At 38.5% G+C, this 18888-nt stretch overlaps 1 protein-coding gene across 1 annotated transcript in view; it reads left to right on the top strand.

Annotated features, from left to right (window-relative positions):
• The window catches only part of PPAPDC1A (phosphatidic acid phosphatase type 2 domain containing 1A), a 51599-nt gene that overhangs the window by 26726 nt on the left and 5985 nt on the right, over window positions 1–18888 (top strand). Inside the window, exon 6 of the mRNA XM_010149199.1 lies at window positions 171–295. Within this exon, the coding sequence (XP_010147501.1) occupies window positions 171–295 (125 nt within the window). The remainder of the gene's footprint in view (window positions 1–170; window positions 296–18888) is intronic.

The following is an 18888-nucleotide window of genomic DNA, read 5'->3' as shown; positions in this document are numbered from 1 at the left end:
TATGATCCTAAGGGTCTTTTCCAGCCTAAATGATTCTGTGATTTCTGCTGCTGTGTTAAGTCAGGAGGGAACGAAGTCTGTATGTAATAAGCAGTAAATGTAATAATCGCTTTGAAGTTTATTTGTTACTACAGCTTTTATATTTTTAATATCCATGGTGTTTTTTGTAGACCGCGTCCCGATTTCTTTTACCGCTGCTTTCCAGATGGAGTAATGAACTCTGAAATGCACTGCACAGGTGATCCAGATCTGGTGTCTGAAGGCAGAAAGAGCTTTCCAAGTATCCACTCCTCCTGTAAGTTCATTTAAACACAGTGCCTCTTTCGTAAAACCCTTTTAGGTTTTTCTTTCGTAAAAACCTAAAACCCTAAACCCTATCTATGTTTTGGAATTGCTCTTTTTTTGTTCGATCATGAACCTGATTTTTGCTGAGCGGGGCTAGACTTCTGTCTCAGGTTCACCACACGTAGAAATTTCTTTCTGGAAATGAAATTGTGAGCCTGCGATCATTCCTTATCTTGAGAACGACCTGACTTCACTGACAGCCGTAGCGGGGCTATCAGTAAGGTGAAGCACTACTTGAGTTTAAAGAAATAGTGTGGTTCTGAGGGGATATCTGTTCCCTAATGCAGACCTCTGTAAACAAGCACTGACTACATAGTAAACATTTATTTTGTTATGTTCCATGGAAGTATGAAATATAACAAGGTACATTTGACCTGCATAGTTTTGAAGGTCTAGTTAATATCTTCCAAGTTCTGGATCTGTTAAACCAAATTTGAAGTCCCAAAGACAGTTCAACTCCTTTTATCAGTAAGTTTTCTTTGTGGGATGTTGTATGCTTGAAGGTGGGAAGGGATAGAAAGGAATACACAGAGATCATGTCACATAGTTTTGGTGCTGTTCATCCTAAGGAACTGGGGACAAAGTGAGGTTCAGTGATTCCTCATAGCACTAGAAGCTCTTGTAATATGCCACTAGAAGGCTGATTCTTTCATTCCCTATTTTTTTACTGTTTTGACAGTATCCACTTCTGGCTGTGGCTAAAGAAGGGATCCTTGTCTATGTGGGCCTTGATTCTGAGCGGTTCTTACACTTCCATGTTCAGATGCCCACTGCCAATGGAGTGCTTTGCCTGGGCACATGCAAATGTAAATGGTAGCTCTGCCACCAGCTCAAGCAAACAGAGGATAGGTAGCATGAGTTTTCTGTCAGCATGACAGCATGGTGGTATCAATAGTATCTTATTTAGAGGAGCAGGTGGGCAGGGAACAGAGATAAATCTGGCACAGTTTGGAGTTTCTGTGGTTTCTTGTCTGCTTCTAGGGCAACACAGTCACTCCATTTGGCTTTGAGGTGGTCCTCATTCTAGGTGGTTTGATCAGCTACTCCTTGTTTATGCGGTATCCTGACAGACGTTTAGGTGGCTTTATGAAAATGCCTGTCTGTTTTAATTAGTTGTATTAACTCAGTTGTTTACAAAGGTTCCTTTTTCTGCCTTGAGGAGCTGAATCCTAGAGTGTTTTATGTCAAGTGTCTAATAAAACTTCTTTTCATCTGTAAAATAACTTGATTACTGTGAGCTGCTTTGTTTTTTTCTGGCCAATATTTTTTGTTGCCTTGTGCTGTTCTGTTTCCAAGAGCTGCCAATTGAGTACCACTAGGTCATATCTCTGGAAATTTTTTTTTTTGCTATTTTTTTTTAGAGCTGTAACTTCAGATTGTGTAATTATGCAGAATTATGTATTGCAAACAAGTTGAGTAATGAAATGAATGAATTTATGAGCTGATATTGCTCCCTTTTACTTGTTTCAGTCCCAGAAACAGATAACAGAGTAGATGATTGTGGAAATGTTAAAAGGTTTATAGTCCTAAACAATAATTCAACATAGCTGTCTCAAATTTTGTTTATAAGGTTAGTTTACATTAAAGAGACAATAGCAGAATGGATCGAACACTGTTCAGAACAAGTGGTATTTATTGCTATTTGTACTCTGTCTTCAGTTCTGGTTGGCTAAACCAAGACATTGTCACAGTTAACACAGGGGTTTACAATTATTTCATCAATGTAAAACAACAAAGGCTTAAAATAAGCGTGTGTATACACTACTGTACTAGAATTTACAGAATAGCCCTCAGTAAGTGTTACAGATGGTCACTTTCCTTTGCTGGAGTGCAACAGTTTACTCAGAGGCTGCAAAGGGTGAGTTGCAGAAGACATCCTATCTGCTTTTGGTTTTGCACAGACTACACGCTGTATGTGTCGCATCCTCTGCTTAGCTCTGGCACACAGACTAGTTCTCTTACTGAGGCTGCTTGTCACACAGTGCAGAGCTTTGTCCCTGTGCCAGTGGTGCATCCTTAGAATCATTACCAGGGTTTTACTTTTAACTGGTATTGGTTTTATAAGCACCAAGTTAGGTTACTGCAGCTCACACAAAATGCAGTAGGGGCAGAATTGTGGTCCAGTGTATTTAAATCAAAATTATGAGAACAGCTTTCTCCATCACTGACTAATATAACATTAGCATGTGACTGAGTTGACTGTATTTCCCACTACAAAGCCTTTTATTGCAGTGTGATAAGAATGAAAAGATATTCTATAGGCAGTCTATGTATGCTAGTGTGAGGCAGTTCTGCAGCTGCTTGAAGTACTTAGCTGTTTTAAGCCTCATGTTAACTACCTAAGTCTCTGACAAGAATGTGTGTTCGGAAGCCTTAAAATCCATATGCATTTTCGTCTCGTAATGGCAAAGGAAACAATTTAAATTTGCTAACCTTACAATGTTCACCTCTGCTCCTGTGTAGCAAAATTGTTTAGGTAACCCCGATTGTCAGTATTATTTTATCAAGAATATTTTTTAGCTGTGATAATAAATTTAGTTTCTTGCTGTTACTTCATCCCCCACTGGACTAAAGAGTGAAAACAAAAAGATATTATGGGAAACCCAACATTATACTGCCTTTCTGGAGCTATGAAGCAATGAGGTTTTTGAGGATATAATAATTCATGTTTGGAAATTTTGCTATAATTCTACTTTTTCAGTATTTTGTTTTGTGTAATATGTGAATTACGCCTGTTCTGTCTCCTACTCCCTCTGAATAATTATCATCTCAGTTTTAAAAAGCTGTCCTTCCTGCCTTCTTAACATGTAGGTAATTGCAACATTTCCTTCCATTTTTTCTGTACTCCTTTCCCCCTTCAGCATAAGATTGCTACTAGGCAAAATGAAGGAGTTCCATTCTTCAGATTTCTGCCATCCTTTCTCTGTTTGTTGTGGAATTTGTGAAGCAGCACCACGCATTTTATTTTTTGGTTGTTTGTTACTGTTTGTAAGGTTTTTTTCTATTTTCATGGCTGTGGGTATGTAAGTGGAGAGGATGAGAGTTGACGTAAACTATAGTACCTCTCTGGGAATGATAGTTACAAGTAAACCACTACAGTTTGGTATTTCTCCTTCACTTGAACACATGAAGAAAATACATCACAAGTAAAAGCTGCCAGGCAGCTCATAAAGTGAGGTTAGAAGCTTCGGTCAAGAGCCATTTTCATTTTCAAAACAGTTTTTCTTAGAGCATTCCTTGGACAGGCTGTCAGTCAAAAGCTTTGTTATACCAGGATCTAAAACCTCATCCATGCAAAATGAGGCCTTTAACAATAAACTCCGTGGTGCTGTGCATGCTGTGCTATAAAAATGTAGTGCAGCGATGTATAACGAGTGACAGTACTGACACACCCAGATGGCCAGACATGACCTTGCATCCTCCATAAAAATGTTGTGAACTACCTGTCTTCCACCTGGAGAGTCAACTTGTGCCCAGGAGTGTGTGTTTTCCTTATTAGAGAACCAATTATTTTCTTGGCTTAAATTACCAAGTCTTTCATCTCCCTGTGCCAAGGCGTGCATGTAATACAGATAAGAAAAATGCACAGAGCACAGACTGTTTTGTAAAGCCAAGAGTGATTTGCAGATAGATGCAAACTATGGTTGCCTGAAACTACTGAGGCATTTTGTGCCAAATCAGAACAGGAGGTTGACCTAGGTGAAGACAGTGTTGGTGTTGCTACCTTCTCTGAACAAGGAGCAGAACTCTGCCTGCAGTGGCTGCTGAAAGTGGGCCTTGAGGTGGTGTACCACATTCAAGGCTGCCGTCTCCCAGCTCTGTCTTTTGCTGTCCTTTTCTGGAAAGGTTATTGAATCTAGGGAACTCCTCTTGGGAACTTTTTATAACAGAAACTTGAATTTTGAATCTACGCATGCACAACCCAACATTCAATGACTTCATTGAAATTCACCCAGTAGAGAGTGTTCTATTGTATCAGAGAAGTCCCTGGACCTTCTGGACTCTTTGGAGCATATTTTGGCTCTGGTAATTGATTTAAAGCACCATTTACCAGGACTGCAGGTAGATTTCTACAGGTGGAGAAGGAATTGAGCATACTTGGTCTGTATGATGAACGAATACTAGTAGGCAGTTTAGGGAATGAATAGGTGGAAACTGTGGAAGAGTACAAAAGATAGGAAAAAGAGCTATCAAGGAAAGCATGTTTTAGAAGCACAGTTCCATAGAAATCCAAGTCTTGTTCCAATTGCTGTCTGAAATACATTTCCCTAAGCTTCAAATATGAATCCAGATCATATTCCCAAGTTGTTGATACCAAGTTCTGGGTACAGAGCTCTAAACCAGAGGGAGAATGACACAAGCCATGGCATTTTAACCAAGTCTTTAACCCAGAATTCATCTGTATAAATGAGGCTAGGCCACCAACAGCAAGCAAAAACATGCTGCGAAAGTATTGTGTGTTTATGTTAATACAGTTTAATGAGTGAGTCTTGACTCATTGCCAAAACTGGGTCAACTTCCTGATTAGATCTGACCTTGAATGTTTGCTTATGTTCAGATGTTACCTACCAGGGCAGTAAGTAGACAAAGCACACTGAGCTGGCAGTCAGAAATACGACTGTACTGCATCCAGCCACAGAATGGTCTTGTGTTCCAGTGTCTGGTTATGAGTTTTGTGAACTGTGGTGGGAGAGAAGGTTTGAGGGGAGCATAGTCTACTGATCTCCAGGCGTGGGACTCTTACTGTCATAACGTGCCTGGTCTTTCATGTTTGTTTGTTTATTGGGTAGTTATAAGAAAATATTTTTTTTATTATTATTATTAAACTGTCCAAAGCCATATCCTGTACAGAGAAGAAGTGTGTCCAGAGACCTATTTCATAGCTCAAAAAGCTGACCATTCTGATAGAAATATAGCTTTGCAACAGCAGTGAAACCCGTAGTATTGTATTCTGATCTGCTTGCCATGTCAATGATTCTGAATGGATTATATCCTGAAGATTCTTAGAAAAAAGTAGCAAATCAGCAATACAGACTTGCTTCCAATATTGTTGTTAAGGATAGGAAAAAAAAATCAAGTATGAGTCAGTAATAGTAACACATCACATTTTATTTAGAAACACCAAAAATCCTGTGTGAACGAAATGCCAAATTCTTGACCCTGATTGCTTTCTAAGATGAATTGATTAATTCATCATGATATAATTCCCTTTAGGTTCTTATTCTGCTCAAAATATTTTCAAGCAGATTGCAATTGCCAGAGCTGTGGCCTCAGCTTTACTTAGTGATTATTTTAAAATGTGTTATTTCTGAATGCTCAGAACTATTTAAGCGTTGTTTTTGAGCTGAGAGATTGCTGTCATAGATTTGAGGAAGTTGCATGAAACTGGTTTTGATACCTTTGTGCTGAAGGAAAACAGAGTGGCTTGGTGAGAATTTAATTTAAGCTCCTTTGAGCCTTTACTGCTCAGTATTGGTAGTCAGTGGCAGGTTGAGCCCATGATTGTCATGAAAACCTATATATGCATCTTAAAATTGGTATGTCTGCTATGAATTAATGAATAGTCACTTGCTAGTCTGGTTTATATCAGCTTATAGTTTGATTCACATAATTGTTAGGTTGAAGATACCTCTGGAAATTGCCAAGTCCCAACCCACTGCTCAAAGCAGGGTCAGTGAGAATGGTTTCCTCAGGACAGTGTCCAGTTGAGTTTTGCATGTAACTGAATATGGAATATGAATATGAACCTTTCTCATAGGGAAAACTTTTCCAGTCTGTGGCCAACCTCACTGTGAAAATATTTCTTTTCCTTTACTGCGCCCAGTACACGACTTTGCACTTCCCTGTGTGGAACTTCAGGAGAGTCATGTCGGATATTGATCTCAGGTAGCAGGATCCCAACTGGTGCTAGCGGATTTCACATCAACTGACTGAAAAATGAACTTGATAAGTTAGTCAACAGGATAAAACAGTGCCTGCAGAGAAAATTAAACTTACAGTTTCGTGTTGGATTGGATAGATTCATGGGAATAAAATCAATTAAAAAAAAAAATTCTATTTAAAGTGCTGTACTAGCAGCAAAATAAATAAAATACTAATTTTATTTTTATAGCTGCAACTTAGTTACTTAAATTAGTTTGAAAAGTTGACTTTTGGTTAAACTATGCTATTGATTTTTTTTTTTTTAATAGAAATCTTTATTGATTCCAGAGGTTACTTTTTGCAAGGAAAAATCAAGGCTTGAAGAAATTATTTTGTGGTAACATCTCAGTTTGATTTGTGCAGCCTTCCGAGTGAATGTTAACACAGTACTGTACATGAGCTCCTACTTCTTGTGTGCGTAGGTGGGGTTTTTTTTGTTTGTTTTCTTTTTCTTCCTTTGTGTTATATTAACTGAAAGAGAATTGTAACGATTACTGTTGAATACAACTGAATAAATCAGAGAACTTAATCAGAGTATTTGGTTGTGGGGATAATAACAGTGACTGTTATGTCATATGCTTTTTAATTATGTGGTTGATGAATCAAAGTGTCTTTATGTTTGAAAGACTAATGGCCTTTTAGAAGTGAAGAAGAAAATTACTCTCTCTTCCTTTCAAGCTATAGTTTACACTTACCTCACAATATTTATAGTCAAGATAATAAATAATATGTAAACACTCCACTTTTGTTTATTGGTTGACCCCATTTTTATAAGGAACTAATGTTTTTCAAATAAATAGTTCCTTTTACTCTGTATTTTTAATAAACTACAGTTTTCATACAAATAAGACCTAGGTAGTATTACTTTTCAACCTGAACATGAGGAAACCCTTCTTCACTGTGAGGGTGACAGAGCCCTGGAACAGGCTGCCCAGGGATGTGGTGGTGTCTCCCTCTCTGGAGACTCTCAAAAGCCCCTGGACTTGTTCCTGTGTGATCTGCTCTAGGGGATCCTGCTCTGGCAGCAGGGTTGGACTTGATGATCTCTAGAGGCCCCTTCCAACCCCAACCACTCTGTGAATCTCTGTGAATCTGTGTTACTGCTAATGTAACTGATGTTTGCAGTGGCCAGATTTACAGGGTTGTAACACAATGAAGAATTGATTTTTCACAGTGTCATTATTCAGGATGAGTTTTCACAGGTATAAATACATTGCAAATCAAGGTAAACATCCATTTCCAACAGATGGTATAATCTTGCTCTGATGAAAATCAATACCAGAGCTGGATTTCTTGGAGAATTTTAATCTATTAATAGTCATCATTATTACATCAAAGAAGGGAGCAGCGGCCAAGGAATTAGGATCTTAATACCTACTGTACACTTTAATATAGCATTAAGAAAACATTGCCAGTGGAGCATGTTACATATTGTAGATTCTGTTTATATTAAAACTAGGAGATGCACATTATAAGATTACTGGATATGAGGTCATCTGTGCTTATTTGTTGGGAGAAAAGCAGAGTCTCTATGAAAGGAAGTACAAAAAGCAATAGGAAAAAAGTAATGTGTTACCCTTTTCTGCTGGTATAATAAATGAGATTACATCTTCAAACCAGTCCTGAATAGTAATTTGCTACTTTAAGTAGCCAGGTTCCATTATGAATGACAGCAGTAATTGCTCAATCTGTCGTAGCATACTTAAAAATATATAAGAAGAGTTGTTCTGCAGAGGTCCCCAAGCCCTATCTTTGAATAAGGAGAGAGGAATTTCAGCTGACTTTTTTCAGCACATTAACATTTCTTCCTTTGTGAGCAAGGTCAGCCCCCCCATCCTACAGATATTAGGAATATGCATGCCTTTCCCTCCAGTACTGACATATTTCCCAAAAGTTGAGTTTCTGTGTTAGCTTCTTAAGTCTGCTCTTTAGTAAGGACTCCTCCCAAAATGAAAGTGTTGCTACTGGAAAGCTAACATTACTGTTGGTATTCACATTTGATGACTGTCATTGAATGCAGGTGGCAGCAGGGGAAATGACCGTGTGCATCACCAACCTCATCCCTTACAGAGCATCCCATCTTGTCCAGGAATGGGAGTGCTCAGGAGGTAGTTCCCTTATGCAGAACAGAGAAGGTGAATGCTGAAGGCCTGTGCTCCACTCTTCTCCATTCCTCTTTTCTAGGAAGAATCAACAGTAAATTTCCACAAGCTATCAGTAGTTTGAGTATAAACTGGCTCAGGTGCCAGTTTATCAAGCAACTATAAAGCATATTACTGGGATAAACAAGGTGGCTATTTATCTACCTATTTTCTTTATGAAAAGATAGAGCCATGCAGGTATGCTGTTCATCTTTGTCAATGCTTACCACTTATCTGTCTGAGAATATACCACATCTTAAGGTGAAAGGAAAGGTTGCGAACAGTAGGCTTGCTTCCAAGCCATGTAAGAGCTCTTTGCTTCTCCCCAGCACCCAGCCTTTTTCATTAAAATGACTACAAGAACTGAAGCATGAGCTGTTATACCTCTCTCTAGCAAAATTCAGCAGACCTTCTTGAAGAAAATCCTGAATTAATGTGGTTCTTCATGATGACATGTTATTTAACAATACCAAGGACTGCAAGAAAACCAGAAATTGTACCACATCAGCCTGATGCTTTCTTGATCTCAGGACTGTGCTTTGCTGACTTGCAGTCCACTGTAATTTGTGGTTCATATAGGATACCAAAGATGTGATGGGCAGGGGGTGCTCTTTATGTGGTTTTGCTTTTCCTATTCTGGAGACCAGATCATGCAGGGAACTCAAGAGTAGAGTGAGACTCTTCAGAGGAGATTAAACAAAAATATTGAATCATCTCGAAGCCTGGGTCATTAATGAGGAGTATAATGAATGACTTTGTGATTCAAAATGGTTCTTCCTTGAGTACTGGAAAGCCGAAGCTACAAAGTGATCTGGAAATAGGTATATTTCTGAGCTGAGCTTCAATAAACCAGTTTTCCCAGCAGCTATTGCTGTCTCTTGGTTATTATCGCTGTTCAGTTTGTTTTTGTCTGGGTAGGGAAGAAGCTTAATTACCTTTCAGTCTAATTCTCCCTTTTCTCTTGTTTATCTTTTAACTTTTCAGGTAAAATTGGTAAGCTAAAGTTAAGGTATATGCTTGATTTCAAAGCCTGCAGAAGACTTTGTTGTAGTGTAGATTTTAGGTGTATGTGAAACTAAGACCATTGTTCTTCTGACTGACCTTTTCAGTTAAAAGGACTTTGAGTTACACTGGAGATCTAAAGATCAGTTTTTGTCTGTGAACTGCAGTGATAGCTCTTCTCTGGGGCTAAATGGGTCAGGAAGTTCAGAACTAATTTGAGAATGGAGGGCTATCAACTCAGAGGAGGCTGGCACATCAATTTCTGATCATCTTTAAGGAAGAGGTCTCATTACAGCACTGGCAAATATTGAGATTCCTTGAAATAGCCTTTGCAGCATAGCGCTGACATCACACTCTGAAATCCATTCGGTATGGTTTTGTGCAGCATTTCTGTGTAACAACAAAGCAAATGTAGAAGCATTTCTAAATCAGATGAGTTGTTAGCTCTTCCTTAGTAATATGTCCTTCGTTGTGGAGTTTTTTTTAAGGTAGGTAAGCTCAACTGTGGGCTGCTTCAGGCAGTGCTTGGGAGGTAAGAGAAGCTTGGCTACTGCATTGTGCATGAGAAGCAGGTAAATAGCCCAAGCAAAACCATGTCTTGGTTACATGTTCATTGTAAACATCTTTCTTTGCTCTTTTCTAGCTTTAATTTGAGGTCAAACCCTGTCCTTGTGAAGGACATCCCTTTATCCTCCTCTGTAAAAGGGGAAAATAGAGAATCATAGGTTTAGTCAGAATTCGTGTTTGGAGAACTAGAAGCTGACATTGCCTGTGAATTTGTCCCCAGTCCCATCAGCTGTGAAACGTTTTGATCAAGTTCAATCAGGAATGACTGCTAGAAGTAGTCCTTACTCTTAATCTTGGTAGGGTAATTTTCTGTGTCTGTAGAGATGAAGGGTAAGGCTTTCTGTGGCATGATTTTCATTCTGATCAGGCTTATGCTCTTCAAGACAAGTGTTAGGACATTCCCCTCTTACAGCACTGTGTTTCACATCATGGTGTGGTCTTTGAGCCGACAATAAGAATAAATCAGAATCTGTATGAGAGTGTTCTGCCTCGACTGGAGCTACTTGGAAGTCAAACCAACCAGTCTGTTTCTGTGGGGACTTAAAATCTGTCTACAGGCTGGTCATCTTCATAAGTTGGGGCATGTGTTTTCCATGCTACAAGAGCTAATTGTGGTCCATCTCCAGATGCTACTGGTTGACTCAAAACCCTTTTGAGCAGCAAGAGTGACAGAACTGACTCACATTAAGTACATGTTCTTGTAATGCAGATAACCCTGAGTTAATCAGAATCAGTTCAGTAAAAACAAAAGTATCAACTACAATTCTGCTGTAAGGAAAAGAAAAATAAGTGACTAAAAACTTTAAATTGAATTACAAAGTTACGATGCCAGGCACCTCTCTTTAGAGGTGGCTGACTGGTTTATCAAATTGCAGAAATCTCAGTCATAAAGATTTCTGAAAACATTAATTTGGGTCTCTGGAAAACAAGGGGATATTAAAAGTCTCTTGAGATAAAAGCTATGAGATAAATGCAACAAATCAAGCATATTATTTGTGCCAGAAAGAGAAAAGTACAGAACATCTGCAGAAAGCCAGTTTGGATTTTGCTGTTACTGTCAGTTCTACATAGAAAGCACCAGCTATTACAGATAGGTAAGGTAAGTAGCTATTTTTTCTCCCTTCTGCAGAGGACTGAGCAAATAATGAAGTCAGTGTTTTATGTAACGAAACCTACACAAAATGTGTTTATGCAAAATATTTTAAAAACTAATACTACTTTGTTGCAATCTGTGGTGATTTTCTCTTGAGATTTTTAGTTTTTGCTTGTTTCAATATGAATTAAAACAGTGGGTTTAGAAGTCTCTGTCTGAATTATTATGTTGGACGTTTCTGGTCATGTTGGAAGGCAATGTAAGTTGGACTCATGGGTGAAACTGCTGGTGGATAATAGCATAGGAGGTCTTTTTTAAAAAAAAATCACTTGTAAGGGAGGAGGGGGGTGGAGGAAGTATTAAAAAAAAAAAATCTTCAAATGATTCTATTCCAAGAGAATTAATCAGAAAATAGAAATCAGAATAGTTTATCAGCTGGTTTTGATCTCGTAGCATTTTCCCAGCTACTTGGGATTAAATATGATTTGAACGAGTGAAAGGTGTTCAGTGATGCCAGTCAGTTTCTTCTTCATTATATTAGACTGTTGTCTTTGCTGATCTCGCATCCCTGGTATCCAGTGATAGGATACATGGGAATGGTTCATAGCTGTGCCGGTGGGGTGTAGACTGGACATTGGGAAGCATCTCTTTACCGAGAGTGTGGTCAAACACCTAAACAGGCTTCTTAGAGAGGTGGTCAATGCCCCAAGACTGTAAGTGTTTATGAGACATTTCGACAATGTCCTTAATAATTTACTTTCACTTTTAGTCTGCCCTAAGCTGGTCAGGCGGTTGGACTAGATGATTACTAGTTGCTGTAAATAACAAAAAAGTCTAAAGGCAAGGGTTGAAAGATATTTATGTTTTAAGCAATAGAATAATATATCACTTTCTGGCATTTTTTTTATATGGCAAGGAGGCTAGAGTCTGAAGGAAAAAGGGAGTATAACTGTATCCAGAGAAAGCCTCTTGCAGTAGGGTAGGTAGTGGGTAGGAGTTAAACATGGGGAACAGGAATATAATTTGGATGGGTCTATTAATGGGCCTGGCCACAATTCTATTACCAAAAAGCGTTACATGACATACCTTGGAAATGCCTATTTATCTCCAGCAATTATAGTCTCAATAACTGGTTCACATACCAGTGTCTGCATTTGTTTGATGTGTCTCATACCTCCTTGCTAAATTCCACTTCTCTGGGCAGAAAGCATTTTCAAGGTCACTCCCAAGTTAGCTTCTTGTCTAGTCCACTTCTTGGTTTTGAGGAAAAGGGAAAAATCTCTTGTGTCTTCTTTCATCTCTAAAACAGTTATAAATTCTCTGACAGTCAGACTAGGAGCCTCTTGGGGTGAGTTGTCATCTTAGACAGGTAAGGACTACTACAACAGTTCTTTTAAGAAATAGCACCTTTGCTATTGACTGGCTGATTGGTTAGTATTTTATGTTCTCTTTATCTCCACAATTAACTGTTCCACTCAATGTTGTTTGTCACTGTATAGTGCATTACCATTGTACTACCCTGAGAGGTTGCCTTCTCTCATGAAAGCAAAGCTGATAATGCATTTTGAGCTTGCACCAGATTTGCTTGATGAAGCACTAATTAAATGAATGTAGTATTTGTGGCGTGTCTTGCTGTGTCACTAAAAAGAAAAAAAGGAGACTCGAAAATCTTATGTCTTTAGAGTGAAAGGACAGCTAGTTCCTCCCACTCTTTTTCACTAAATAATTGAAATTAGTCAGTTGTAAAAATGAAAGGTTTTTTTTACATTTTAAAAGCCATTCTTTTGTTTGAAATATTGAAATGATTTATCTGCTTCAGAGGGAAGAAATTATTGAGTTTCAATAGATTGTTTGCTATCCTGTGATAATTTATAAAAAATATTACTTCAGTACATGTAATTATAGTTGGGTATCTAAATTTGAACTAATTATCTTTAGCTAGCAATTTCATGGAGGATGATCGTATTTCCTTCAGTTGAAAGTGAACATTTTAAGTAACAGATGAGCTTCAAGCCACAGGTTTTTGGCAGTAATTGCTGCTACTCCCCTATTTTCAAGATAAATCTCTTAATTAACAGCAGTATGGTAGTGTCTTTCTGAAATATTTCATTTTCTTAAAGAAGAATCCAGGGAAATAAGGAGTGGATTTCTTATATATGTAAGGAAAAAACCAAACCCTCCTGTGGGCCTTATTGGCTTCTTAATTCAAACTGTAAGTATACTCAGGAATAGTTGTGTTTAGTGCTTTTACCTCTTCTCTGACAGATTTACCTCTCAGTCCTCTAACAAAGGCTGTTTGAATTCATGAAGGGCTTGTGAGATGAACTCTTTAAAGTTTAGTTTTCCAACTCGAATAATAAATCAACTAGTCTGTTTGAGGTTCAGATTATGTATATGCCTGAGGCATACCTCCAAAAGACTTTGTGTTTTTCCAGAATTTAAAATTGATGGGTTTTTAATACAAGATATCATGTCAGTAAATGTGTAAAACAGTGGTTCCTCATTGGTGTTTATCCTGCCTAGCAAGTATGAGCTATGCATTGTCTTTTGCACTGTAGCACTTAACACAATAACTTTTTTTTTTTATGGTAGTATAAGGTAATATATTTTCTCCTTTTCTCTGTGTGATTAAAGGGATTAATCCTGGTTCTACTGTGTCCTCCAGAATGGACAGCAACTTTATTTTTGCTATCTTCAGAGGATCTAGACTAAATTGGAAATGAAGAGACTCTCTTGTAGCTTAAATTAATGCTAAGGATGCTTTGATTAGTGCAAGAGTGCTGATCCCTTCTCTTCAAAGTAATTCCAGGATCTGAGCCCTTGTAGGCTTGTCTTTCCTATGTTCTCAGAGAAGGGGGATTTGTTCAAAGTTCCTGTCAACAGAAATGGAAAAGGTAGCTATGGAACAGGTTCACATTTAGGACTTTTTGTAAATGGCATCATTAACTGAACAAATCAGAACTTCTCATTTTTTGGTAGCAATGAGATGCACCCTGAGACCACTTTAGATATTTCAGGTGTAAAGATGTATCTTGAAAGGTGCATGAAAACAAAACATGTCAGAAAAAAAAAAAACCCAAACTTAACAAGAAAGGTTCATGAGAATTCCCTGTGACAGGCCTGCAAAAACAACCTAATAACTAATAAGCTTGTTATTTGCATTTCAGATAATATAGGTTTATTTTTGTTCTAACATGCCTGTCTCCGATACCTCCTTTTCGCTTCCCAAATCCCTCTATACATTTGTATTTTGTGATGTGCTTTTCATGTTGCTTCTGCTGAACTGTCTTTCTCTGTGAAAAGAAATTAATAAAGCTAAGCCAAAGGGAAGGTGATTGTCCCACTTGGAGGAAAAAAAAAAATTGCCTGTAATAATAAGCTCAAAACATTCTCTGGGATTTGCACTTCTATAAAATCCTCTTTGAATTGAATTTCAGCATTAAAATTTATGCAGCCATTTGATATCATACTTTTTCCTTCAGGAAAGACAAATATTTCAGTCTTTGAACAGTTTGAAGCTAAAAACATTCACCAGTAGCCCTAGCTGAAATTGCAGTAGGCTGCTGTGCAATTCCAGTGATGAATAGTGTGTGTTTGCATTTGGAAAATATACAGTAATCACTGTAAGTATAAAGCATTACAGACAAAGAGATGGATCATTTTCTCTGATTGTTACATAGGCCATTTGAATTGTTGTTTTGCAGTTTCACAATTTGTTGTCACTTAAAGAAGCTGAGGATTTTTTCTTCAGCTCAAAAACTGCGTAATGTAAAGAAGATGTATGTGTGCTTAGCAAAGCATCCATTAAAACTTGAGAAGCTTAAAATCCTCATGGGGTAGTTTAATTTCCAGAAAACACCCACAAAAGCAATTACATTTTTAATGAATAATTTATTTGGGGTGCTTTAGATCAGATTCTTGTTCACAGTTTCTCACTTTATGCATTTCAACTAGGTAATTTGCTTTGGTCCATACATCTAGGTTTTAAAAGTCATCTAGATCTCTCTGGAGAGATTCAGATGTCAAGATGGAATCAGCAGTGTCTCAAGATACTATCATCCTCCTTATTTCTTCTGTGAATCTTTTTTTTTTTTTAAGGTGATAGAAAAAATACTCAAAGATTGAGCCTAATGTAGTTTTATTTATTCTAATAATGATAATGCCCAAGAGGAAGCAGGTTTTTGACATGTTTCAAGTACCACTATAGTATATTTTTGAAGTGTGCCTTCCAATAGCAGTTCCTGATACTCCACCTACCCAATAAAAGGTGGAAAGCACTCTCTTAAGTGGGTAATTTGTAGAATCATGGAATGGTTTGGGATGGACAGGGAATGGGGCAGGCACCTTCCACTAGACCAGGTTGCTCAAAGCCTCATCCAGCCTGGCCTTGAAGACAACCAGGGATGGGGCATCCACAGCTTCTCTGGGCAACCTGTCCCAGTGCCTCCCCACCCTCTCTGGGAAGAATTTTTTTTCCTGATGTCCAATCTAAATCTATGCTCTCTCAGTTTAAACTTGTTACCCCTTGTCCTGTCACTACAGACCCTTGTAAAAAGACACCCCCATTATTCTTGTAACCCCTTCAGGTGCTGGAAGGTGCTATAAGGTCTCCTCGGAGCCTTCTCTTCTCCAGGCTGTACAGGCCCAATTCTCTCAGCCTTTCATCATAGGAGAGGTACTCCAGTCCTCGGAGCATCTTTTTGGCCTCCTCTGGACTCACTCCAACTGGCTGACATCCTACTTATGTTGAAGGCCACAGAGCTGGACACAGAACTGCAGGTGGGGTCTCATGAGAGCAAGTAGAGGGGGAGAATCCCCTCCCTTGATGTGCTGGCCCCACGCTTCTTAGGTTACAGCCCTGGACATGGTTGGCTTTCTGGGCTGCCAGCGCACACGTGTTAAGCTTTTCGTTCACCAGTACCCCCAAGTCCTTCTCCTCAGGGCTGCTTTCTATCCATTCTCCCCTCAGCCTGTACCGTACTTGAAATCATAAACCAGTAGGATGTAAAACCTAATGGTTTAGGATGTAAAGGTCAAAACAACACATTCTTGTTTTGACATAGAAGTCTACAGCTATCGAGTTATTTCTAAAAGTCTATTCAGCTGAAGTTTTTTGAGTCTTCTATTTTTTGAGCCCCTACTTGTTGCTCATTCATCAGATCTGCAAGGCTTGGACCTGGTACCTTTACATAGTGCCATTATTGCCTTCAAGGTTTTCCACGGTGGCAAGGTTCTGCACCCTTTGATCCAATTGCAGGATGAGAGCTTAGCACATGACCTCCTTGGGCAGAAGGCATGCTAGGTTTTGTTTTTGTCTATGAAGTATTTTGCTCATGTAATTGCTGTAACGGTCAATAAACATACTTGGATAATTCCTTTCACTTCTACCACAATAGGTGGCTGCAACAGAGTGTTTGCCTCAGTTCTGCATGTACTTGATCATTGTGAAGCGGGAGGCAGCGCTTGTAGGAAGGCTGTTGGAGACCCTTACTGATTTTTTGCCTACATACCAGTGTTTATATTTCTCTTTCTATTGTGTTTTACTGGATCAGATCCTTAGATGAAGATGGCCCATGATGATGGTGGCTTACTTCTACTTCACCAAGTGATTGGTACTACATTCCTCTTGCATCTGAGATAATTCTCCTCCTCTAGCTTCAGATTTTTTTTTCTCTGAAAATTATACTTTATCCAAACTTACATTCTGATGCTAACTCAATCATACTTAATGGTGTGATATATAGAAAGTCAGATGAAAAGATCAACTGGTCCCTTCTGGCTGCTAACTCTGTGAACTTTGAACAGTCTTTATTCAGCAAGCAAAATAGACAATGTTCTCTGCAGAGAAATATCGCAGTGCGCTCTTTGAACTGGACTGGCTTAAAGTGGTGACTTCAAGTTTATTGATCCCACGTGTAACTGGTTTTCAGAAGTCTCATTCTCAGAGTGGCAATAGGGAATTTATTTTGATGAGCAGAGACAACATACTTGCTCTGTGCCACTCTGCTGGCTTGGATCGGGTGACAGAATTTGCAGCACAGACTCTGAACGGTTTATAGCCATGTTGCAAACAAAATCAGTTAGTCACCTTTGACTGGTAGGTCTACATAACCAGTAAGTCTGTGCTATGAAAAAGTGAAACAGCTGGAACAGATATAAAAAAGAATAGAAATTGAATTAATTTTTCACAAACTAGTATTTATTCATGACTGAGAGAATATCCAGGTATTATTAATATTATCTGGAGAGTGCATATGCATTATTAAAGACTCTCTGTAGATAGATGGTTTTATTTTACACTATTTAAATAGAGCAAACAACATAAACATAGAATCATAGAATTATTTAGGTTTGAAGAGACCTTAAAGATCATCTAGTTTTATCCCCTTTTAAGTTAGCTCATAGCACCTATTCCTGTAAGAGTTAAATTTTCCCTTTTCATTCTGAATTTCCCTTAATCTCTTTTCATTTCTTAAGAAACCATAGCTGCCTTCTTTAAAGAGAACTGTTCAATCACGACTTGCAGGAAGAAGAGGGAGGCAGCACAAGCCTCAAGCCAGGGCACAGAGCCTGGCTCTCCAGGAGCCAGGTTTCATCTTTGACTGAACAAATCCCTTCTGCTGTCTGCACTTCACCTCGCCTCCTTTGCCTTTGTGTCTTTAGTTGGTAAGCTCTGCGGGACGGTGTCTTCTCTCTGTGTTTGCACAGCACTTAGAATAATGGTAACCTTGTCTCAGCTGGGACCTTTCAGAGCTACTACAGTGCAAACATTCCACTTTCTGTCTTTCAATATGTTCACAAAATCTACAGCGTTTTATCAAGCTCTGACAGAACATGTGGCTTGTCTCAGGAGACCTTTTCTTGTGTTCAGCAACTGGTAGCATCAGGACTTTGATTTGAGTTAGCTACAACAATTGTTTATCTCATTTCTTTATACTGTGTGTTTGATTCATTCCTTTTCCCCTCTTCTAACACTTAAAATCAATTAAATATTTGTGTCTGGAATTTGCATTGAGGTCTATCTTGAGTTAACATTCTTTTAAACTAAATCAGACTGATTTTCTTATTTTCAATTGTGTCAATGTCTCCAAAGAGGGCTTGTTGCCTTTATATAAACAGAATATTAATTTCTTATGATCTGAGAAGAAACCAACTGTGTAGAAGTATTTGTGTAGGTAAGGAGCATTGCTTTGCTGATTCTTTGGAATCTTACGCAGAATGATTGTTGGGGCATTTGATGTGTGTATGTAAGAGTTTGCATTTTCTTTGTGATGCTGTGAGGTATTGACTCTAGCTGGTGCAGAAAAATCCTCAAATATATTCTACTGACTGACCAATTCTTCAGGGTAAATATCGTCTGTAGGCCCAGGATTCTTGAGGAGTGAATTGTTTTTCTTGATGTTATTGACTGACAACATCTTCAAAATACAGCCATCAAGCAAAGTTGCCTACATGGAGTGCACAGCAATTGAGTTGTCTTGGAATATATAGTTACCTTGTTAATGCATACTCCCCATCCCGGAGTATTTCTCTGTTAATTCCATGTTCTTTGCTGCTGCCTCTGCACACACTGGAACTGTTGGGTCAAGTCGCTCTTTCTGGATGTGCACAATACAGGGTAAGGGAAGTCAATCTTACAGTTTTGCAATGAAAAGCTGCTCTGCAGAATATTAGTTTCATAGCCACAAGCTAGAGCATTATATTACATTCCTTGTCCATCTTACAGTAAGTCTGAGTTCCTTGGAGTGTTTGTGAATCTCTCTTTCCTGACCTTTAGTCTAGAGGTCATCAACCATCTAAGGCAAAATCTGCCTTTCT

Source organism: Eurypyga helias, unplaced genomic scaffold (genome assembly GCF_000690775.1).
Source record: "Eurypyga helias isolate BGI_N326 unplaced genomic scaffold, ASM69077v1 scaffold863, whole genome shotgun sequence".
Lineage (NCBI taxonomy): Eukaryota > Metazoa > Chordata > Aves > Eurypygiformes > Eurypygidae > Eurypyga > Eurypyga helias.
The sequence above is the reverse complement of the archived record's forward strand: the minus strand, read 5'-3'. Positions and strand labels throughout refer to the sequence as shown.